The sequence below is a fragment of the Poecilia reticulata genome, chromosome 2 (assembly GCF_904066995.2).
Source record: "Poecilia reticulata chromosome 2, P_reticulata-male-v2, whole genome shotgun sequence".
NCBI classification, from domain to species: domain Eukaryota; kingdom Metazoa; phylum Chordata; class Actinopteri; order Cyprinodontiformes; family Poeciliidae; genus Poecilia; species Poecilia reticulata.
Genome location: NC_088831.1, coordinates 1,130,921 through 1,155,274, shown reverse-complemented (window position 1 = coordinate 1,155,274; position 24,354 = coordinate 1,130,921). Strand labels below are relative to the sequence as shown.

At 41.0% G+C, this 24,354-nt stretch overlaps 1 protein-coding gene across 1 annotated transcript in view; it reads left to right on the top strand.

Moving 5' to 3' along the window:
* Positions 1-8,018, top strand: part of LOC103477529 (double-stranded RNA-specific editase 1-like) — a 31,029-nt gene extending 23,011 nt beyond the window's left edge. Inside the window, exons 5-10 of the mRNA XM_017307884.2 lie at positions 42-210; positions 399-553; positions 654-822; positions 1,485-1,666; positions 2,565-2,743; positions 3,047-8,018. Of these exons, the coding sequence (XP_017163373.1) occupies positions 42-210; positions 399-553; positions 654-822; positions 1,485-1,666; positions 2,565-2,743; positions 3,047-3,229 (1,037 nt within the window). The 3' untranslated portion in view covers positions 3,230-8,018. The remainder of the gene's footprint in view (positions 1-41; positions 211-398; positions 554-653; positions 823-1,484; positions 1,667-2,564; positions 2,744-3,046) is intronic.
* The last annotated feature ends 16,336 nt before the right edge of the window (positions 8,019-24,354 follow it).

The window sequence follows — 24,354 nt, the reverse complement described above, 5'->3', positions numbered from 1 at the left end:
TATGTACGTTGTCATCTGAGATTTGGATTTTCCCCACCCAGGTTCAGATGTAAAGGAGGCACAGGTTGTCTGTGTATCCACAGGGACAAAGTGCATCAATGGTGAATACATGAGTGACAGAGGACTAGCCCTGAATGACTGCCATGCTGAAATTATAGCTCGGCGCTCTCTCATCAGGTTCCTGTACTCCCAACTGGAACACTTTCTCAGGTGAATTTTGCTGAGTTGAAGAAAAAGAAAATAATTAAATTATGACCAATACTCCCCACTTGCTCATATTAATAGAGAGAACTGTGATTTTTGCCTTGCATTTGTATGTGTTGACTCAGTTTCATAAGCCTGATTGATACCAGTTTGAAACTAAACTTTGTGTCTGTTTTATGAATTTGAATCTTTAGTCCTAAGGAAGAAGATCATCACAAATCTATCTTCACCTGCTGTGACAACAAACAAGGCTTCAGATTGAATGAAAATGTCCAGTTCCACCTGTACATCAGCACCTCCCCCTGCGGCGACGCCCGCATCTTTTCACCTCATGAAGCTGCTGTAGAAGGCGAGGATGGGTTCTTCAGCTGCCTTTAGCAAAAGGTTTTCTCCTCATTCCTCAGAGGTTGTTGCTCCATTTTCCTTGTTTCTCTCTTTGAATCTCTCAGACCAGAGCGACAGACACCCTAACAGGAAGGCCCGCGGGCAGCTGCGGACTAAGATTGAGTCTGGTGAAGGAACCATCCCAGTGCGCTCTGGTAGCACCATTCAGACATGGGACGGGGTTCTTCAGGGTGAGAGGCTGCTCACCATGTCCTGCAGCGACAAGATAGCCAGGTGTGTCTTCTGGCCCCCACACACAGACAACTGACCAACTCACTTTGGTTGTAAAGCTTTTTGACACCTTGGGATTCATCAGACTCTGTACCTGTCAGTACTTTCTGTGTTGTCATTTTAATGATCCACTTTTGATCAAATTATGGCATAATATGCCTTGTGAAAGTATTCATACCTATAAAACGTTCTTACCCAAAATGATTGGCCCCTAACCTTTGTAGACCAACCCTACATGCATGTGTAATGTAGGGTTGATGAATTAATCATTCTTACTATGAAATGATGACATAATATCAGACTTACATAGTGCTTTTCAGGACACTAAAAGATGCTTCACGTGATTATGCTGTATCACACAGTTAGCCCTTATGAACACCAACAGGTAAGGCAGGTGAAATGTCTTACCTGGGGATCGAACCCACCAGGTTGAAGAGCCAACTCATACCATCGTCGTCATTGTGTCTCTAGATTCGTAGATGTCAGTATCCAACATATTATTGGATTATGCTTTTTGATGAGTCAGCAGAAATTGTATTACAACTACCTAACCCTGTCAGAATTTCTAGGATACATTTTCATTGCAAGAATGTTCAGTGGGTGTTGTAGATATGTGATTTTCTTTGAGTTTCTTTTCTGTATTTGTCTTTTGGCATCATGAAAAGGTGGAATGTGGTTGGATTCCAAGGCTCTTTGATGACCTACTTCACTCAGCCCATCTACTTCTCCAGCATCATCCTGGGCAGCTTGTATCATGCGGACCATCTGTCCAGAGCCATGTACCAGAGACTGACTGAGATGGAGATGCTACCGCCACCTTTCAGCCTGAACAAGCCTCTGCTCAGTGGTAACTGATGTCATACTTGCATCCCACAGTCCTCCAGCGGTGGCCACGTCTAGCCCTTAAGAGCTACTATTCTGCTACTCTTAGAAACAATCCCTCTCCAACACCCCAGAATCACATGAATTATCAGTCCTCTGTAGAGCTAAAGGTCTGCTGATGAGGGAATTCAGGTATGTTGGACAAGGTGATGCACATGACAATTGCAGGACAGTTCTTCTCAAGGACTGGTCTTCCTTACACAGATTCCTGTAAATCTGGTAGCAATTTCTGAAAACTTAAAAATAACCAACTAGTTTATTGCCATAGTGTTATTTCACACTGAAACTCAATTACAATTTGATATCAATTAACTTTATTTATATAGTGCCAATTCATATGTCATCTCAAAGCACTTTGCAAAAATGTATTTCCATACAATTATACATACATTCCAAATGATCCTAGTTATCAAACAGTGCAGTCAAATTCAATTTGCTATTCAAATTCGTTTAAAATTGGTCTATCTAAGGAAAACCAGTATATTGAATCAATCTACTCAGACTAAGCATGCATGTAGTAACTCGTCCATCTAAATCTGTCCTGTCATGGTGTGAAGTAGCTGAATAAGCAAGCAGGACTAAGACAGTAAGGAGAAGGTTCTGTTTCACTGCTAGAGACATTTTTAGTGTGAAATGTTATACTGTATTGTGTCCATCACCTGTTTTATACCTCTCACTATACTGATCGATTTCTAGTTTCCATAAAAATCTGAATATTTATGAGTTAAGGGGAACATTTCTGGTTTGAACCTTGCTTTGAAACTCATGAACGAATCCTCTATCAGAATGTTTTAGAATCTAACCTGTTCAAAAGACAGAGTCTGATGAAGAACCTGAATGAGCGAGACCCTGATTTTCTACAGGAATTAGTAACACAGAGGCTCGTCAGCCTGGAAAGGCCCCAAATTTCAGCGTGAACTGGACCATCGGAGACCAGGGTTTGGAGGCGATTAACGCCACCACAGGAAAGGATGACCTGGGCCGACCCTCGAGACTCTGCAAGCATGCTCTGTACACCCGCTGGATTGACTTGCACAGCAAGGTAACGCCTATGAGACAGAACACTGCATGTATTGTGACAGAGCAGGAAATATGAGCAGATCACAGACAGAGGTGACCCTAATGCATTTTATCTTGCAGGGTAACAATAGCTCACCTGAACTGAAGCATGTGTTAGCAAAGCCAGTGTGCTTTACTAGGCTTATCCTGTTTGTATTCTCTAACTACTTTGCTTAATTTGTATTCATCCCTGATGTTGTGCTTTTTATGCAAGAGAAGACTGTGAAATCATTCATCTTTTATGAATTTTTCTTTAAAATGTCCCTTTTGTTTTTATGCTTAACAGCTGTTCTCCACCCTGCGTATTCAAACACTGGAGCCCAGGAGCTACCATGAAGCTAAGCAGGCCGCAGTGCAGTACCACTCTGCCAAGCAGGCTCTCTTCAGAGCCTTCCTCCAGGCCGGACTGGGAGCCTGGGTTAAGAAACCTGTAGAGCAGGACCAGTTCTCTTTCAGCAACTGTGTGTGAGCTGGTCATGGATCTTAGGTGGAGAAGTATGTTCCCTATTGATTTTCTATAGACTGAACTCTTAAATTATTACATTTGTCATTATTAGTATGTTCAATAGGAGATAGAATAGAGGGAAATCACAAAATATGATGCAGTCTGCAGAAACAGAATGTAGCTCTGTTCTGCTGCATATTTGACTGCACATCCACCCTCAGTAGGATGCAACTTCACATTTAAGGTAACGACAGGACAGTGGAACCATGAATTTGAAGAAAGTAATAAAAAGTCTTTCTCTGATTCAACATTTAACAAGTAGAACTAGTTTTGGTAATCTTAAATGACCCAAAACATTGGCAAAAAATATCCAGTTTCACATCAGAAATAGAGAAAATAATGGCTATGTGTATTTTTATATGGTTTATATGGTTCCAGTTGTGTGCAAGGCAGATGGAAATCCTGTAAACTTAATTTCATGACAGTGAAAGATGATGTCTTATTATTGATTGAAGTCTATTTCAGGCTAATCAACATCACATAAATCTTAGTTTGGTTATGATTATTATTAGATGTAAACTAAATTTTAATGTTAAATATGTCATCATGGTGGTGTACAAACTCCTAGACTGACTCAAATGTACAATCAAAATAAGTTCAGCTTAAATGTTTATTTAATGACCCATTCAGATCTAGTTGTCATGGTGACGTGATTTTCACAGGCTTAAAAAAAACTTTGTTTCACAAAACCAGTGATCAACTCAGATGGAAAGTAGTACACATGCAGACAAATGGAGGAAATCTAAATGATTTTCAAGGAGTTAGAACAAGGCCATGTGGGTTAACAGGAGGATTTTAGATCCAGTGGGAACATGAGGTCTTCCGCTCACACCGTCATCTAGACGCTCTAATCAAAGATTTGTTATCCATGTTTGACCTCCAGTTTTTGCAATGCTTTGACCTGACAGTACTGATCCTAACCAGAAATGTAGAGTCCTCTGTAAGAACTGTAATTATATATAAACAGTGTTCAAAATGTTTTCTTTCAGCCTTCCTAGCGGTCATCAAGGATCTACAAACCAGATTCCAAAAAAATTGGGACACTAAACATATTGTGAATAAAAACTGAATGCAATGATGTGGAGGTGCCAACATCTAATATTTTATTCTCAATAGAACACAAATCACAGATTAAAAGTTTAAACTGAGAGAATGTATCATTTTAAGGGAAAAATATATTGATTAAAAATTTCATGATGTCAACAAATCCCAAAAAGTTGGGACAAGACCATTTTTACCACTGTGGCGTCTCCACTTCTTCTTCCAACACTCAACAGACGTCTGGGGACAGAGGAGACCAGATTCTCAGGTTTAGAAATAGGACTGGTCTCCCATCAGGCCTCTAACTGTTCAGTCGTCTTGGGCCTTCTTTGTCACACCTTCTTCTTCATGATGTGCCAAATGTTCTCTGTAGGTGAAAGATCTGGACTGCAGGCTGGACATTTCAGTACCCGGATCCTTCCCCTCATAGCCATGATGCTGTGATTGCTGCAGAATGTGGTCTGGCATCATCTTGTTGAAAAATGCAGGGTCTTCCCTGAAAGAGACGATGACGTCTAGATGGGAGCATATTGCTCTAGAACCTGAACATAGTTCTCTGCATTAATGGTCCTTTCCAGACATGCAAGCTGCCCAGGCCACCAGCTCTCATGCAACCCCAGACCATCAGTGATGCAGCTTCTGAACGGAGCGTTGATAACAACTTGGGTTATCCTGGTCCTCTCTGGTCCGGAGGACATGGTGTCCCAGTGTCCATAAAGAACCTCAAATCGTGACTCATCTGACCACAGAACAGTCGTCCATTTTGCCTCAGTCCATTTTAAATGACTCCTGGTCCAGTGCAAACGGCTGAGCTGGTGGAGCTTAGAAATGGCTTCCTCTTTGCACTGTAGAGTTTCAGCTGGCAGCAGTGGATGGATTGTGTTCACTGACGATGCTTTCTGGAAGTATTCCTGAGCCCAGGCTGTTATTTCCTTGACAGTGACGTTCCTGTTTGAGGTGCAGTGACGTTTAAGGGCCCGGAGATCACGAGCATCAGTAGAGTTTTACGGCCTTGACCCTTACGCACAGCGATTGTTCCAGATTCTCTGAATCTTTTGATGATGTTATGCACGGTTGATGATGATAACTTAAAAGCCTTTGCTATTTTACACTTGGTAACACCATTCTGGTATTGCTGCACTATCTTTCTGCCCAACAATGGTGGAATTGGTGATCCTCTTACCATCTTGGCTTCAGAGAGACACTGACACTCTAAGATAGTGAGTAAAAAGGGGGCGTGTCCGATGAAGCCCCGCTTTGAGGCTTGTGTGGTCTTGCTGAAAACCACGTGACTGGCAACAAACGAGGCCTCGCATTGCATGGGTCACGTGACTGCTTCATTTTGCGTGTTGGTTTTCAAAATAAAAGCGCTGCATCATGGGTTGTTGTCCTTTTGGTCTTGCATCAGAGGATATTTGTCTTCAGTGGCCAAAATAAAATGAACATTGACCAACATATTTGATGTGTATTGATGATGGCACTCATCAAAATGTAATGTTTGTTACTGCTTTTCTCAATTGTAGATTGTTGTTTTTTTATAATTATATTTTTGTGATTTTATGATGTAAATCTCTTTGAACTGTATTGTTGCTGACATGTATTACAAAAGTAAACTTGATTAATTGTCTGAAATGGAGCCAGCAAGAGGAAAATCTCTGACATCTGGGAATACTTTGAGATGATCGCTCACAATACAATTCTGAGATAATAATTAACCCTCCACCTCCCAATTTCTCACCTTCTGCAAAGTTCCACTATTATTTGTAGTCTGATTGGCAAATATATATCAGTCTTGCACAGCAGAAACAGATTTAATGGTGTTGCAGAACTAAAGTTCAACTTGTAGCCACATATAAGGGATCAGAGCCAATTAGAAATCCAAGAAAAAGCAAATGTCCCAACATGCACTGCACTCCCAAGACACTAAAACATCAAATGTCTTTATTGTCAAATCAGTCTGGACATAAAAGAAAACCCAACACAACCACTGACGTTCAACATAAACCAGGATTAGATTGGCTCCAAATCATTTTAATAATTAAAACAGATGACGATTAAATATGGTTTCATTGATTCTCCTGTTACTAAACATGAGTTTGATAAAAACTTTGTGACAATATTACATTTAGTAATTTTTGGAAGTATGATCCAACTGAGTGACGAGGCTGTTACAGTTTCACCAGCAGGTGTCACTAGTGAGCAATGAATGAAGCATCGAGTCATGAACCTTTTTGCAAAGCAAAGGGCTGGAAAGCTTCATTGCTTCATGAGGCTTCCTTTGCTCATCACTACTCTAAGAAGCTCTTTTTATACCCAATCATGTTGTCAATTGACCTGATTAGTGTTAATTGGACTTCCAGCTGTGTGTTTTATGTTCAATTTCCTTTTTCCAGCCACTTATTGCTACTTGTCCCAACTTTTTTGGGATTTGTAGACACTGAACTCTTGAATCAACATATTTTTACTTGAAAATGTTACATTTACTCAGATTAAACTTTTGATCTGCCATCTATGTCTATTACAAATAAAATATTGACATTTGTCAGCTCCACATCATTGCATTCAGTTTTTATTCACAACTCTTTTGGAATTCGGTTCGTACTTCAGAAGCCAAGGTGACATCACAAGGTGCATGATAATAGTAGTTACAGGAAAATCATGTTTTATGACTTCAGAACAGACTAACTGTTTAAATTGACATTTAAAAGTTTCACTTGACATTTTATGTTAGCAATCTGTGCCACTTTCATGGTAAACAGCAGGGCCATGTTTATTCCCCACTGAATGTAGATCCTTTTGCTCTGATATTAGGTAAATCTGCCAACAAGGTGCCAACATGTCTAAAGGTTATAAAATGGCAAATGAGCCATCTCATATTTTATTTAAATTATTGCTCCCAATAAGCCCCTTTACAGTTTTAGGGTAACATTTGGGTAGAAATTTTATTAGGATGGACCAAACATTTTAAAATATGTCTTTTGATTGAAGTCTTTATGTATATTTTATGTCTCTTTTAATGTTTAACTTAATTTACAAACTCACCAAAAGTGATGCAAGGATAATTACCTCAAGAATCCTCATTTCCCTTGTTTTTATTAGTGTTTTCTGCCTTTAACAATAATTTGTGAAACTTTTTATATGTGATGCGGATTTCAATATAGTGTGATGTAACCCCTAAAACATTAAAAGATGGAATAAAAAAATGTTGTATTTCCTTGAGCATGTTTTACTTTGTATTTGCCTTTTTGCGGGACATATTATATCTATAAATTAATTCCTATTTGATATTTGTATTTAATATATTTCAGGCCTTTATCCCCTTGTTTCTAACTAGTTTCTTTTTGTATTCCTGTTTTGTAACATAGCACCGCTTTTCTTTTATAGGTGTGAGCTGGATATTTGCACAAACTCATCCACTTTAATGGCATTCTGCTTGGCAGGGCGACATGTTCCTGACTGTAGCAAAGTGCATTGGAGTGGGTGAATGGAGAACAATGGTCATCTGTGTGTCAGTTCTTCATTAACAGAAATGATATCTCTATTTCCTCAGAACCTACCTTTGTGGATGAGTGAGAAAACTTTGTTACTGATTGTTTTCTCAGTGACATGATAAAGTCAAACTGTGAGGCACAATGCATGAGCTCTACAGGTAAAACATAAAAGAATATGTAAAAGCTGACAAAATGTTTAATAAAATATTACTGTCATTTTAGCTGGTTTTGTTATTTTTAAATAGTTGGACTTGGAAACAAATCAAAAAATATTTATTCAATAAAATATTTATCCATCCATCCATTTTCTAACACCTTTGTCCCTAGTGGGTTGCTGGTGCCTCTCCAGCAAGACATTTCAGGTGAGAGGCAGGGTACACCCTGGACAGGTCACCAGTCTGTCGTAGGGCAACACAGAGACTGACAGGACAAACAACCACACACACACTTACATCTAGGGAGAATTTAGAGAGACCAATTAACCTGAAATTTGGACTGTGGGAGGAAGCTGGAGTACCCAGAGAGAACCCAGCATGCAGAGGGAGAACATGCAGAAAGACCCTGGGAGGCTGACCATGTTTGGCTATCCATGAAGAAAGTAGTGAAAGCTGGAGTGGGTATAGATGATGGTTGGATTCACCTGCCTCCAAAGTGATGGTGCCAGATGAATTTGGTTTTTAAATTATTTCATTTTGGCCATGGGCAAGGCACTGTCTCAATGGGGTAATGTATACTGCTCAAAAAAATAAAGGGAACACTTCAGTATTCACTTAAATGTTAAAGTGTTCCCTTTATTTTTTTGAGCAGTGTATAATGGTAGAGAAGCTGCAGAGAGGCAATTGTTCTTTGATTTATCCAGTGCATTTAACACAATTCACCCTGATTTGCTTTGTCAGAAATTCCAGAAGACACAGGTGGAGGCCTGAACAATCACTTACCTCATGACTACCTCACAAACAAACCACAGTTTGTGATGTGTGCCTAACCAGGTGATCAGCAACACAAAAGCACCACACGGCCTGTACTCTCAATGTTTCATTTTCACTCTGTACACTTCAGACTTCCAGCACAAAAGTTAGCAAGATCTTTCAAGATACAATGTCTTGTTTACAGCGTCATCTCTTCTGTTGTCATCTGTTGGGGCAGCAGCATCAGAGCCAGGAACCTAAAAAGGCTCAACAGCCTGTTAAAAAAGGCTGGTTCTGTTGTAGGGATTGTGGAACCTATGGATATAATGACGCCAAGGAGGATTCTTCATAAAATCACGAAAATTATGGACAACCCTGACCCTCGTTTTCATGAGACTGTCTTGGGAAGGCAGAGTGTCTTCAGTCAGAGGCTACTTCAAATTCTCTGTAACACAGACCACTACAAGAGATCTGTCCTACCAACAGCCGTTGGTAGGACTTATTTGTAGGTTAATAATTGTTGATTTTATTTATCTTTTGTTTTATTATTTTTTCTTATTTTTTCTAAGCAAACAGGAAGTGAGGTGGGTTGGTCCACTTTCTATAAGTGTAGAGGCCTAGTAAAGGACCAGCAGGAATTTGGGTTTGGGGCCGATGGTTTTTACCAGTGCAAGAGAGGTAGAAGGAAAGTTGATCTCTGTAATTGTTTTTTGCAAAGATGTGAAGAAATAAATTAAGAACAACAACTTACACGTTTGGATATTGAATCTTCTTTTGCCTGCGTTAAAGAAACTTGAACCCAGTGCCTTAGTGGCTTAATGGAAGTTAAGTTGGATGTTTGGTTTGACAAACAATCGCCACTACACGTTATTTAATTCAACTTAGTGTATAATGTTTCAAAATGAATATCCTAGATAAGGATATTCATAAGGATTACTCTAATTTAGCGGTTCTCAATGTGGGCGTTCAGAGGACGGCAGGGGGCGCTCGCGGATATTTTTACAAAAGGGGGGCGCTGGGATGCCTTTGGGGGGCGTTTGGTTGAAGGTAAACTTTACACCTTAAAATGCACAACAATTCCAGTTCAGACTTTGAGCAACTTGGTAAAACTGTATTGTGTAACATTAAAACATGCCTGGCTGCAACTGTATCGATGGCAGCTCTTCTTCTATTTGTAGTGGTATAGAAATATACATAATTTCACACAAATAGCTTCCAGGTGAGAAGTTCTGGTTGGGCGTGGTGTATATAAGGAGTTGCGGCTTTCATTCAGGATGTGTCTTTGTTCTCCCACTGTGTGGTTCGCGTCCTGTGGACTCTGGCAGCGGAAAGCAACAAATCGCTGGCTGGTGCGTGTTGTGCTGATATCCTGGTGGTAGGTGTTCTCTCTCTCCCTGCACTTTAGCTGATCAGAAAATCTAAACTGAAGTGTGATCGTAGGTAAAGCGCCACTGCGCTGCGCTCCTTCTCTTCCTCGGTCTGCGAGTGTGTGTGTGTTTGGATCGGCAGGTAAGAAATTAACACTCATCTAAGCTCCAGTTTCTTCTAGCTTTATTTAAAATGGTGACTAATTTTTTATAGGTTCCCCCACAGTTGGACCATTGCTGCTCTGTTCTGCTCCGATCTTCTCTGCTTTGCTCTGAGTTCGTGTCCCGGACTTCTACACAATCATTTTTAAAGTTGGATGTTTGTGACCTCAGTAACAGCAAAACAACAAAAGAGAGGCAGTTAACCAATATAACAATCTTAAACCTAAGAAAAACAATATCAGCCCGACTAAATAAAGAACAAAAAGGGCCGTAAACAAAATGAGTAAAGAAATAGAAATCAACAATAGACAATGCAAATTAAAACATCAGGACCAGGCGTGGCCCGCTTGTCAGCCACAACAGGAAGTGAAATGGCGCCGATGCTTCACCCCAAACACGCTTCATGGAGGCGGATGATGCCGCCGCAGTCCAACTTTAAAAATGATTGTGTAGAAGTCCGGGAGACGAACTCAGAGCAGAGTAGATCGGCGCAGAACGGATCCGGGAAACGAACGCAGACAAAGCAGCTCAACTGTGGGGAACCTGCTGAGCCACACACATGCGCAGAAGGAGCGCAGAGCAGTGGCGTTTTACCACCAGAATATCAGCGCAACATGCACCAGCCAGCAACTTGGTGCTTTCCGCTGCTAGAGTCCACCGGACGCAAGTCACACAGTGGGAGAACAAAGACGCATGCATGAATGTTATTCTTCTTCTTCTTCTCTTCTATTATGGCGGATTGCAAGCAACTTTGAGGTGCATATGTAACATAGTTAAAATGGTTCGGCTTAAATCCTGCTAAAATGCACCATCTGCTGGTAAAAAGTTGTATTGCCTTCACCTAGAAAGAGCGGGGTATTATGGGTAATCCTCAGAGCCATGAGGATCACCAACGAGGTAACGTGTCTCTGCCATGTAATAAAGAAATATTATTTATGCATTTTGTGAAGTGTGTTTATGGTTTTCGTTTTTGCATATTGTTGAAATATGTTCGGTTTGAGTCACGCTAGTTCTGTTATTATGTCGTTTTTGTCATGTTTGAGAATGTTTAGTTTGTGGGAATTTCCCACGCGGTAACATTATGGCTCCTCCTTGCAGGAACTTGTTTTATGCCAGAGACTGACTTTACCTCCAGGCCCGTTCTGTGAAATGCAGATGGAGAATTAAAGAAACCGCTGATGCCAACTTGAGCAGCTCCTTGTCATTCATTGCCGCACCGATAGAAGCCACCAGAACCACATAGGCCACACATACCGCCACCTACTGTACACGAGTGTGTAACATTTCTTTACATCTATTAAATTCTATTTATTAATTTCCCTCTCCTTGGGCTGCCACCTTATCGTGGTGGAGGGGTTTGAGTGTCCCAATGATCCTAGGAGCTATGCTGTCTGGGGCTTTATGCCCCTGCTAGGGTCACCCAAGGCAGACAGGTCCTAGGTGAGGAACCAGACAAAGCGCAGCCCGAAGACCCCTATGATGAATACAAACTTTGGACTTCGTTTTCCCTCGCCCGGACGCGGGTCACCGGGGCCCCACTCTGGAGTCAGGCCTGGAGGTGGGGCACGATGACGAGCGCCTGGTGGCCGGGCTTTTACCCCCGGAGCCCGGCCGGGCTCAGCCCGAAGAGGAGACGTGGGTCCCCCTTCCGATGGGCTCACCACCTGTCCGAGGGGCCAAAGGGGTCGGGTGCAATGTGCTATGGGCGGCAGCCAAGGGAGGGGACCCTGGCAGTCTGATCCTCGGCTGCAGAAGCTGGCTCTTGGGACGTGGAACGTCACCTCTCTGGTGGGGAAGGAGCCGGAGCTAGTGTGCGAGGCTGAGAGGGGTCCGGCTAGAAATAGTCGGCCTCACCTCGACACATGGCTCTGGTTCTGGAACCAGTCTCCTTGAGAGGGGCTGGACATACTTCCACTCTGGAGTTGCCCACGGTGAGAGGCGCCGGGCTGGAGTGGGCATACTTGTTGCCCCCCATTTGGGCGCCTGTACGTTGGGGTTTACCCCGGTGAACGAGAGGTTAGCCTCCCTCTGCCTACGGGTGGGGGGACGGGTTCTGACTGTTGTTTGTGCTTACGGGCCAAACGGCAGTTCAGATTACCCACCCTTCTTGGAGTCCTTAGAGGGGGTACTGGAGAGTGCCCCTCCTGGGGACTCCCTTGTTCTACTGGGAGACTTCAATGCTCACTTGGCAATGACAGTGAGACCTGGAGAGGCGTGGTTGGGAGGAACGGTCCCCCCGATCTGAACCCAAGCGGTGTTCTGTTGTTGGACTTCTGTGCTCGTCACGGATTGTCCATCACGAACACCATGTTCAGGCATAAGGGCGTCCATATGTGCACTTGGCACCAGGACACCCTAGGCCGCAGTTCGATGATTGACTTTGTCACCGTCTCATCGGATTTGCGACCGTATGTCTTGGACACTCGGGTGAAGAGAGGTGCGGAGCTGTCCACTGACCACTACCTGGTGACGAATTGGCTCCGGTGGTGGGGGAGGAAGCCGGTCAGACCTGGCAGGTCCAAACGTGTAGTGAGGGTCTGCTGGGAACGTCTGGCGGAGTCCCCTGGGAGACAGAGCTTTAACTCCCATCTCTGGCAGAACTTCAAACATGTTCCGGGGGACGTGGGGGACATCGAGTGTGAGTGGACCATGTTCCGTGCCTCCATTGCCGAGGCGGCTTATCGGAGCTGCGGCTGCAAGGTTGTTGGTGCCTGTCGCGGTGGCAACCCTCGAACCCACAGGTGGACACCTTCGGTAAGGGATGCTGTCAAGCTGAAGAAGGAGTCCTATCGGGCCTTTTTGGCCTGTGGGACTCCAGAAGCAGCTGATGCGTCCCGCCGGGTGAAGCGGCATGCGGCTCGGGTGGTCGCTGAGGCAAAAGCTCGGGCATGGGAGGAGTTTGGAGAGGCCATGGAGAAAGACTTCCGTATGGCTTCGAGGCGATTCTGGTCCACCATCCGGCGTCTCAGGAGGGGGATGAGATCCGCCCGGAGTTCCTTAAGGCTCTGGATGTTGCGGGGTTGTGTTGGCTAACGCGACTCTGCAATATCGCATGGACATCGGGGGCAGTTCCCCTGGACTGGCAGACTGGGGTGGTGGTCCCCCTGTTTAAAAAGGGGGACCGGAGGGTGTGCTCCAATTACAGGGGGATCACACTCTTAAGCCTCCCTGGTAAGGTCTATTCAGGGGTCCTGGAGAGGAGGGTCCGTCGGATAGTCAAACCTCAGATTCAGGAAGAGCAGTGTGGTTTTCGTCCTGGTTGTGGAACACTGGACCAGTTCTACACCCTCAGCAGGGTCCTGGAGGGTGCATGGGAGTTCGCCCAACCAGTGTACATGTGTTTTGTGGACTTGGAGAAGGCGTTCGACCGTGTCCCTCGGGGGGCCCGGTGGGGGGTACTCCGGGAGTATGGGGTACCGGGCCCTTTGATACGGGCTGTCAGGTCCCTGTATGACCGGTGTCAGAGTCTGGTCCGCATTGCCGGCAGTAAGTTGGGCTCGTTTCCGGTGAGAGTTGGACTCCGCCAAGGCTGCCCTTTGTCACCGATTCTGTTCATTACTTTTATGGACAGAATTTCTAGGCGCAGCCGAGGTGTTGAGGGGATCCGTTTTGGTGGCCTTAGGATCGCATCTCTGCTTTTTGCGGATGATGTGGTCCTGTTGGCTTCATCGGAACGTGATCTGCAGCTCTCACTGGAGCGGTTCGCAGCCGAGTGTGAAGCGGCCGGGATGAGGCTCAGTGCCTCCAAATCCGAGGCCATGGTCTTGAGCCAGAAAAGGGTAGAGTGCCTTCTCCGGGTCAGGGGGGTCGTTCTGCCTCAAGTGGAGGAGTTTAAGTATCTGGGGATCTTGTTCACGAATGAGGGAAGAAGGGAGCGGGAGATCGACAGGCGGATTGGGGCAGCGTCTACTGTGAAGCGGGCGCTGTACCGGTCCGTCGTGGTGAAGAGAGAGCTGAGCCAAAAAGCGAAGCTCTCGATTTACCGGTCGATCTACGTTCCCACCCTCATCTATGGTCATGAGCTTTGGGTCATGACCGAAAGAACGAGATCACGGGTACAAGCGGCCGAAATGGGTTTCCTCTTCAGGGTGGCTGGGCTCTCCCTTAGAGATAGGGTGAGAAGCTCGGTCATCCAGGAGGGACTCAGAGTAGAGCTGCTGCTCCTCCATGTCGAGAGGAGCCAGTTGAGGCTCGGGCATCTGGTCAGGATGCCTTCTGGACGCCTCCCTGGTGAGGTGTTCCGGGCACATCCCACCGGGAGGAGGCCTCGGGGAAGACCCAGGACACGCTGGAGGGATTATGTCTCTCGGCTGGCCTGGGAACGCCTTGGGATTCCCCCGGAGGAGCTGGAAGTAGTGGCTGGGGAGAGGGAAGTCTGGGCCTCCCTCCTGAAGCTGCTGCCCCCGCGACCCGACCCCGGATAAGCGGAAGAAAATGGATGGATGGAAATAAAGCTTTCCTTAATCTATAAATCTCCATTATGTTTCCTTCATTTCCTAATATTCCTTTAAGACTCCATTCCTGTCCTTCCAACCATTCTTTTCAGATTCTCCCTTTCAGATTCATATGTTCTACATGTTCTTTCTCTCCACATCCTTCACATTTATCATTACTTTTCTTCCCTATTAAATATAAGGTGTCATTTAAATAGGTATGACCTACTCTTAATCTGGTTATAATTATTTCTTCCCTTCTGTTTCTCTCATTAATATTTCTAATTAATACTGACTTTTGTACTTTATATAATCTTCTTCCTTTCTTGGCTTCATTCCACCTTTTTTGCCATTCTTTTATTTCTTTATTTTTAATACAGGATTTCCCTTCCCCTTTCCCAAAAGGAATTATTGTTATTGCCATTTCTAAAGCCCTTTTTGCTAATTTATCTGCTTTTTCATTTTCTTTAACCCCTTCATGAGCTGGTACCCAGCAGAACCAAACATCAATGCCACCTCTATATATTCTAAATAAACTATGCAGAGTTTCTAATACTAAATCTTTCCTATCATTTCCTTCTCCCTGAATACTTTCTAAAACTGCTTTAGAGTCTGTACATATCACCACCCTGTGTGGTCGAACCTCCTCTACCCACTGTAAGCCTAATATAAACAGATAGCAGATCTGATGGTCTTTTGGAGATGTGGATTTCAAACTCTGGTATATTTATTCATATTCCCACACATCCTTGAAGATTTTTAGAACCGTCTGAATAAATTTTGAGGTAGTTATAATATGATTTTATTAAATATATGTGATACACCACAAAGTGGGAAAATTTAATTATCACTCCAGACCAAATTACCCTGTTAAATAGAAAAAAAAGTAACCAAGGTTCGGGCAACGTCTCACCAGGAGACCGGAAGTGAGGAGCCCCGCCCCCTGCCCTTCAGACCGAGTTTGGGGAAGAAGATGGCGGTTGTCCTTTTTTTTTTTATCTCTGACGCTGTTCGTCTTTACAGGTTAGTAATGAGAAACTGGTGAAGGCTGCCCCCCCGGTAAAAATGTGGAGTAACAATGTATATTTGGATAGGATTTGTAATTTGATAGATGTGCTGAAACATTGAAAAAAAAAGATTTGTTAGCTACATTTTGGCTACAACGGTCAACTAACGGCCGTTCTGAAGATCACTACATGTATCTTTTAGCTCCGTTCCATTCCCCGAACAAACATTGGTACCTTGACATACATTGTGTTGTTTTATCTGTTAAAAGTTAATTATTATTATTATTATTATTAGTAGTAGTAGTATTATTATTATAGACGTTACTTTTTCTCCCTTTCTATGTAATAAATTAAACTGTAGTTATTCAGTCGGTCAGTAGTTAGTCAAAAGAGATTAGAGCTTAATCTTTCATTCATTATAACATCTCCATCTTGCATTATTTAACATAATTAATCCTCTTATTTGAGAAATGTTTTTTTTAATGTACATCTCTGCGCTGTGGATTGATTGTGGGAGTTGATACTTTTTTTTTCCTCAGGTGAAGGCTGCGTGTTTTTTTTGGTAGCAGCAGAGGGACACAGGAATGTGATTGTTCTAGGAAGTGTTAATAATTTCATGATTTCAATAATTTGTAATAAAGAGACCGAGTTTGGGGAAGAAGACGGCGGTTGTCCTTTTTTTCTATCTCTGACGTCTTTACAGGCTCTCCTTCAGGATCAAAGGGGAAGCAGAAACTCACGCAGGAAGAAAAATAAAAAAATAAAACATCATTTGTTACAACTGTCCATCATATGCTGAGACGTGTAACATATACATCAGTCTTTACCCCTATTTCATTTAAATTCCAGTCGTTTTTCATTTTAAGAAGTCTCATGTCTACATTAACCTCAGGAAATAACCATGGAGGAATAAGACTAGTCGGATTAATCTGAGCTGTTTTCTTTTCCTCTAATCCAAACATTTTGGTCAATTTACTTATCATCCATCAAATCCATTACTGGGGAACTTTGCATATTCCCAACAGTTTTTTTATATAATTGATGCTACATTCTCTTCATCATTACTTTTCATTTTCAACCAATATATTAAAGCTAGGCCTGCACAGTGGTGCAGTTGGTAGAGCTGTTGCCTTGCAGCACGAAGGTTCTGGGTTCGATTCCCGGCCCTGGTCTTTCTGCATGGCGTCTCCATGTTCTCCCTGCATGGTGGGTTTTCTCCGGGTTCCCCGGTTTCCTCCCACAGTCCAAAAACATGACTGTCAGGTTAATTGGCCTTTCCAAATTGCCCCTGTGAGTGTGTGTGTGCGCATGGTTGTGTGTCTCTGTGTCCCTGCGACAGACTGGTGACCTGGTGACCTCGCCTGGAACGTCAGCTGGAGAGGCACCAGCAACCCCCCCGACCCCACTGAGGGACAAGGGTGCAAGAAAATGGATATTAAAGCTAATTTTATTCTTCTCATTTCCAGTGGAGTCTCTCCAGTCTCTATTAGAAGAGCATTAATAGGTGTCGTTTTCACCACTCCTGTACGTAAAGCCCTACTCATAGTCTATCTATCTTTTGTAGTGTTTTAGCTGCTGCTCCATATACAAAACTGCCATAATCAATTATTGATCTCATAAGAGCCTTATATATGTTTAATAATGACTCTCTATCTTCCAGCCACAGCTTTTAGTAAATTTATAACTTTCTTACATTTGGTTTCTAAGTTATCTATGTTTTCCATTTATGAGAACTATCCAACCATAATCCAAGATATTTAAATTCTTTAACCCTTTCCAAAGGCTGTCCGTATAATGTTATTGTTCCTGTATCGATATTTCTTTTATTTGAAACAACCATAAAACAAGACTTGCTTGCTGATCATTTAAAAGTCCTTCTCTCCACAGTGAATCATATGTTTTTTCTATATCAAAAAATACTATAATAATTACCTCCTTCATTTTTAAAGCTTTCTCTATATCATCACATCTGGTTAGAGCATCCATTGTTGATCTCCCTGTTCTAAAGCAGCTCTGGGATCCATTCATTAGTTTCTTATGCTCAAGAACGTATCCTAATCTACTGACTATTATTTTCTCCATCCATTTACTTAAATGAGAAGTTAAAGTTATTGGTCTAGTTATTTGGACTAGTAGGATCTTTCCCTGGTTTATTAAATGGAAGTATTGCCCTTTTTCAGCTATTTGGTATTAAACCTTCATTCCATATTTTATTAAATAATCGTAATATTAATTTCAATGTTACTTCTGGAGTCTGTCGAAACATAGCATAACATAGTTGACCCTCTCCTGGAGCTGAGTATCCTGTCCCTTTCAGTACCGTTTTCATTTCTTTCATGGTTATATTCATGTCTGATGTTGACATGCATTTCTGACATTTGTCCAAAATGTTTTTATAACTTAAAAGTTTTTGTATTTTCTGCTGTCTATGAATGTCTGTAAGATGTTCACCACTGTGAACTGCAGCAAATGTCTCCCCTAATAAATCTGCCTTATCTTTGTTTAAAACTAAGATTTCCTGCCCTCTGACTAATGCTGACATTTTAACTTCATTCCTTTTCACCATCATTTTCCTAAACAACCAAACGTTCTGCAACTTTATTTCTGAACCTATTGAGGAACAAAACTCTCTCCATGTTTTCTTTTTAGCTTCTTTAATAATTTTGTGAGTCATTGCTCTTTTCTTTTTATATTCAATGAGGTTTTCGGTTGTTACATTTTTCTGTAATATTTTAAATGCTTTGTTACGTTCTTTAATTGCTGTACTGCATTCATCATTCCACCAAGGAACTACTTTCTTCTTACCTTTTACTTTGATTTCTGGGATGCTAGAACTTGCAGCATTTAAAATGTGTTCTGTTATGTGTTTTGAACATTCTTCAATGTTACCTTTTAATGTAACCATATGGCCGGTTTTTTCACAATTGATTTTAAATTTTTGCCAATTAGCTTTATTGAAGCACCGTCTTGTTAACATGAAATCTTGCTGCCTATTTATACTGTCATTAATTATTGTACTCCCTGGAAAGTGATCACTCCCTGATGTAGTCTCCCTGTTAATATCCATTCACATAAACTAACAAGACAGTCAGTTATTAATGTAACATCTAGACATGAAACTGTTTTTATGAATATTTACTCTTGTACCGTTTCCATTATTAAGACAAACTAATGATATTTCATCCATCATTTCTTCAACTATGACGTCATTATGATCTGTCTTCTTGTTACCACAGACTATTGAGTGCATTAAAATCACACCATAATTCTCTTCTATGTATTTTTCCTGCTACTTCTTTAAACATTTCACTATCAAGACTTTTACAAGGATTATAGTAATTTATCATTGTAATATTTCCATATTTTCTTAATTTAAATATTTCTATATTAACACATTCTAGTTCTTTATTCGTTATGTTTTTCTTATAAGTGGCACATCCACCTCCACTACCATGACTTCTATCCTGTCTTTCTATATCCTGGGATTTTAAATTCTAGGTTAGGTTTCAACCATGTTTCTTGAATACATATTATATCTGTGATTATTTCTAAATCATAAATAAACGTTTTAAGTTCTTGTCCATTGGCTATTAAACTTCTAGCATTCCATTGAATAATATGTAGAACCATTATAAAACCTTGAATCCTGAGCATTCTGTTGTTTCACTCAAAATGGTTTGAATCTGATCTGCTTGGATTTCTTTCATATCTAAGAATCTTCCTGCTGCTGTTACGGTTGCTTTTATTTTATCGCTTTTCTTCATTTGTATTGTAACATTGATAATATGGCACATAAATGCTACAAAGTTTTCTTTTTTCACCACCATTGAATTTTCATCCACTCTACATTTATGTTTTTTGTATATTTGTTGTTGGTACTAAGATTTGTCTCTGATCATTCTGCCCTTGATTTGAACTCCAAGTTGTGTTTCTTTGACCTGTTTCTCCTGACCTAATTTCTCTTGAGTTATTTTCCTTACTCTTTTTAAAGCTTCAGCACATGAAACTCTTTGTTATTTTATTTCTTTGAGCTTCTCTGGCTTCCTTTTGTATTTTACATCCACCATATGCTGCACTATGCTCTCCTCCGCAGTTGCAACATTTGATTTTAGCATCTTTTTCACATTTTCCATATTCATGTGGACCTCCACATCTTGCACACCTGGTTTTTCTTTGCAATGTGTCCCATTCTTTGACAAGTAAAACATCTGAGGGGTTTGGGGATGTTTTGTCTAACCCTGAAGTTCAAATATCCTAGCTGGATATTTTCTGGCATGATATTTTCAAATTGCAGAATTACTGCCATTGTGTCTTTAAGTTTCCCATCTTTTACTTTTAATCCTGGTGGCGTCTGTTATCTTCCCTCCTTTGATTTCTTTTTTCACATCCTCCATTGGAACTCCTGATATTACTCCTCTCAGTCTTGCTAAAGACCCTGGAATATATGTTTTAATTCTTTCCCCCATCAAGTTTTTCATTCTGATTATCTTTTGTTGTTGAGTTTCACTGCTAGCATATATTAGCACTCTTCTGTTATTCATGATTCTAGCCGTTTAAATTTTTCCTATTTCTTCCTCTATTGCTCTGGTCAACTTTATCGGGTGGATAAATCCTCCTTCTTGCTTGAATTCCACTATGATTTTAAATTCCACTTCTCTATTAAAGTCATTCTGTTCTGACCTCGCCCTGTCGTTTGTTTTTGTCTTTTTGTTAGCTTCTTCTCTGGCTTCGCTTTCTTCCGACCAACTTCTTGGCCTTTCTTGTCTCTTCCTAAGTGTTCTTTTCATTCTTGCTGATCTTGATATCATCCATTCCATTTCATTTCCACTATTCCCTTCTGATGTAGAAGCCATGTTGCTACAGTCAATGTACAGTTTATGAAATCCGCCAAAATCAAATCCTACCGCCTTCGTTTGTTTGCTACGTTCACTTGCTTCTCCTTCCGCCAACTCCTCCCTCCTTCCGACCATTAAGCACATGCATGAATGAACGCCGCAGCTCCCTTATATACACCACGCCCACCTTAAGAACCGGAACTTCTCACCTGGAAACTATTTGTGTGGAATTATGTATAAGTCTATACCACTACATATTTGGCGTTTGTTAGCTTCTGTTAGCTTCTTGGTGCAGCTCCGTTCTCCTGCTACTGGTAGCTAAAATTACGATACCCTCACTGAGTATCCCTCTGAAAAATGAACCCATTTAAATCAAGAAATAAAGAAATCCCTCCATGGTGATACCACGATAGAGAGCGTTCATTTTATAGCGTTAACACGGTGCTGTAAGTGGTCCGGTATGAAACTGGGTGATAGAACAACACAGCACTTTTAAATTTCAATATTCAGAATGCAGAAATTGTTTCCGTTGTTTTAAAAGGTTTATGTCAGTCTGCCTTTTGCCCATCTATACGCTTCCCAACCGCCCTGCACCTTAGGGGGTAAAAAAAAAAAAGACATGCACATTGTGCAAATGTAACAGTGTTTTGGTTGTAGAATCCCACTTGCTTTATGCATCAGTGCAATGGGGAAATAGCGCCCCCTCTCTGTGTGGCTGGTTATATACTGCTGGCTCCTGTACTCATTGCCAGTCTGTGAAAGCTGCACGAGAGTGTGCTGATTGAAGCTGAGCCTTTGCACTGATTCGATCCCCGATATGTTCTCATTCAGTAAATAAACTGCAGATCACCCAGAAACTCCTTGTCTTCATTAAAAAACTACACAATGCAGAGTCGAGGGGTTACTTGGGCCGGCCTGGTACAGTGGAATGGTTATCTTAACACCGGTGCTGTAAGTGGTCCAGTATGAAACGGGGGTGATAGAATGTCAAGAATCAGAATGCAGAAATTGTTTCCGTTGTTTTAAAAGGTTTATGTCAGTCTGCCTTTTCCCCATCGATACGTTTCCCGACCGCTCTGCACCTTAGGGGTTAAAAAAAGACGTTCACATTGCGCAAAACTCTGAAACAGGAGAAGCGGGACATGAAACGGAGCGACGAACTAGATGTGAATTATGGCATAAAAACAGAGAATCCGGTGCTAAACAGTGAAAAATCAACACATGATGTGAAACACATGACGATTAGGCGGCGCAGCAGCTGATGAGTGAAGATTACTGATGGTCAATAAATGATAAAATAAATCTATCAACAGGAAAGAATGCCTCATGGACGCCTCCCTGGTGAGGTGTTTCGGGCACGTCCCACCGGGAGGAGGCCTCGGGGAAGACAGACCCAGGACACGCTGGAGGGACTATGTCTCTCTACTGGCCTGGGAACGCCTTGGGATTCCCCCGGAGGAGCTGGAAGAAGTGACTGGGGAGAGGGAAGTCTGGGCCTCCCTTCTGAAACTGCTGCCCCCGCGACCCGACCCCGGATAAGTGGAAGAAAATGTATGGATGGATGGAACAGGAAAGAAACTAAAGTGGACATAGCAATAAACCAAGAGAGGATAAAACTAATCAAATTAAACTAAATGGAAATGAATGAAGAACAAATTGCAAGAATAAACTAAGAAACTAAAGTAAATACAGAGGAATAAGCTGGTATGACAAGACCTTTAGAGCAATAATTAATACAGAGACTGTATGACAAGAATAAACAGACACTATTTCCAGATAAAAGGTCAAATAATATTGTTGAAGTGTCATGGGTTTGTTGAGACCACATCTAGTACTGAGAATAAATATATCTTACAGACCATAACAGTAAAGAACTGATCACTTATTTCAGTGATTCCTGAGAATAGGGACAAAATGGGTTTTAATTTTCCCATTTTTTTTTTTATTTCTCAACCTTATATATGCAAATATGACAAATAATGTTTTGGAAATGTAAAGACGCTAAGGTACAGGCTCCCAGTTACAACATTTAAAAAAAAAATAATAATAATTTATCGACCTGGCCTAGAACGTTGTCATCACCATCTGACAAAAATAAATAAAACATTTTTTTTAATCACCCTAATAGTGATATTTTACTCATTTTACAGACAAATGCTTCTCAAGAAACAAAATAAATATTATTTAAAACAAAAAACAACAAAAAGTTCATCTGAAGGAGTTGACACAGAACTGAAGGTGACAAACTAGTGAGTAAAATGAAAAACTTGATACATGTGAAGTAATGCAATTTATGTAAAATACATTAAAATGAATTAATGCCACATTTAAGTGAGATTTGACAACAATTTCACTGAAAGAGTCAGAAAAACTGACGGAGTTGACGAAATGCCAAACTACCTCAATTTATATGATGTTATTCTGAAGGAGGCCATGTTGTAGCTCATCAGGTCCATGAAATCTTCACATTTTTACCAAAATTAAGCTTTTATTTCACAAAATTTCATCAAAGTTTTGTAAATTGTCAGTTATGGTGTTGACACATCATGGTTGTGACAAACAACTTAGGAATAAAAAGAAGAAAAAACTAAAGAATAACTTAAGCTAACCAGAGCTAACTAGCCCTCTTAGCAAAGGAAGAGAAAGGAAGAGGTCATGGGGTCCTCAGAAGTTCTGGTGCCCCCCAATAATGCCTGATTTTTTTACATTCTTTTCATGTCTGACGGTGTTGACAAAAACTAGGGACAAATTTCAGTGGAGTTGGAAAATATATAAAAATGATTTTTAATTCAATTTATTGATACTTTTATAATTATTTATATGACTACTTATACTTAATTGTCATAATATATAATTTTAGTATTTCTTTAATTATTTTAAACTATTATAATGTATTGAGTTCTGCTCCTGGACGAGGGCTTTTACAGGCATCATCCACCGACTACAATGTTTAAAATAAAAAAATATTCAGCAAATACCTGGAAAATATACATTGTTGTGCTCACATGACCCAGGTTAGTTTAGTCAGATATTTGAAAAACATATATTTTGTGTATATTTTATTCAAATTTTGTGCTTTATCCATAGGACCTGTTTTGTCTCTATTCTCAAGAATCACTGATTTATGTTTTTAATCAGATTTGATTATATTTATTTCTTCAATATTATTTTTCATGTCAGTGTTAATGTCATGAGGCTGATGACTCCATGACACTTTCAATTTGACTCATTAGGATTTGATTAAGAACCAGATTTGTTCTTTGTCATTTCTGTCCAGTAAAACTATTAATCTATAATCAATAGACAGGTCTATATAAAGATATAATCCATGTTTCTGTCTCATATTTCTATGGCATTAAAAGGATCTGGAACTTTAGTTTTTCCACTGAAAGCTCTGGTTTGAACAATAAATGTCATGTGGGTGAAGTTTTATGGATGATTCTCTGATGTCCCATTCTCCTGAAGGCAGCACAGAGCTGCACCACCAGAAACTGACAAACACTGAAGAGAAGAAGAGTTATGATTAATGTAGTTACAGTTCTATCCATGTTTTAATGCTGCAGCTCAGTCGTTTGCAAATAGTTCAAAGTTTAAACTGGCATGTTGAACATCTTTTATCTGGTCATTTTATGGAATATTTACAACTAGAAAATGGCACAAAATAAGAATATTTCTCCACTCTGATTGGCTGCTGTTAGACCTACCAATTTTAACTTGAATGTTCATTACATTTTTCATAGACGCCTGTGAAAATAATTTCTATTGCCATGACTTTTTTGTTCTCTGGTAAATTATCTTGATGATAAATACAGAAACAAGCATAAAAATCAAAACATCTACAATAG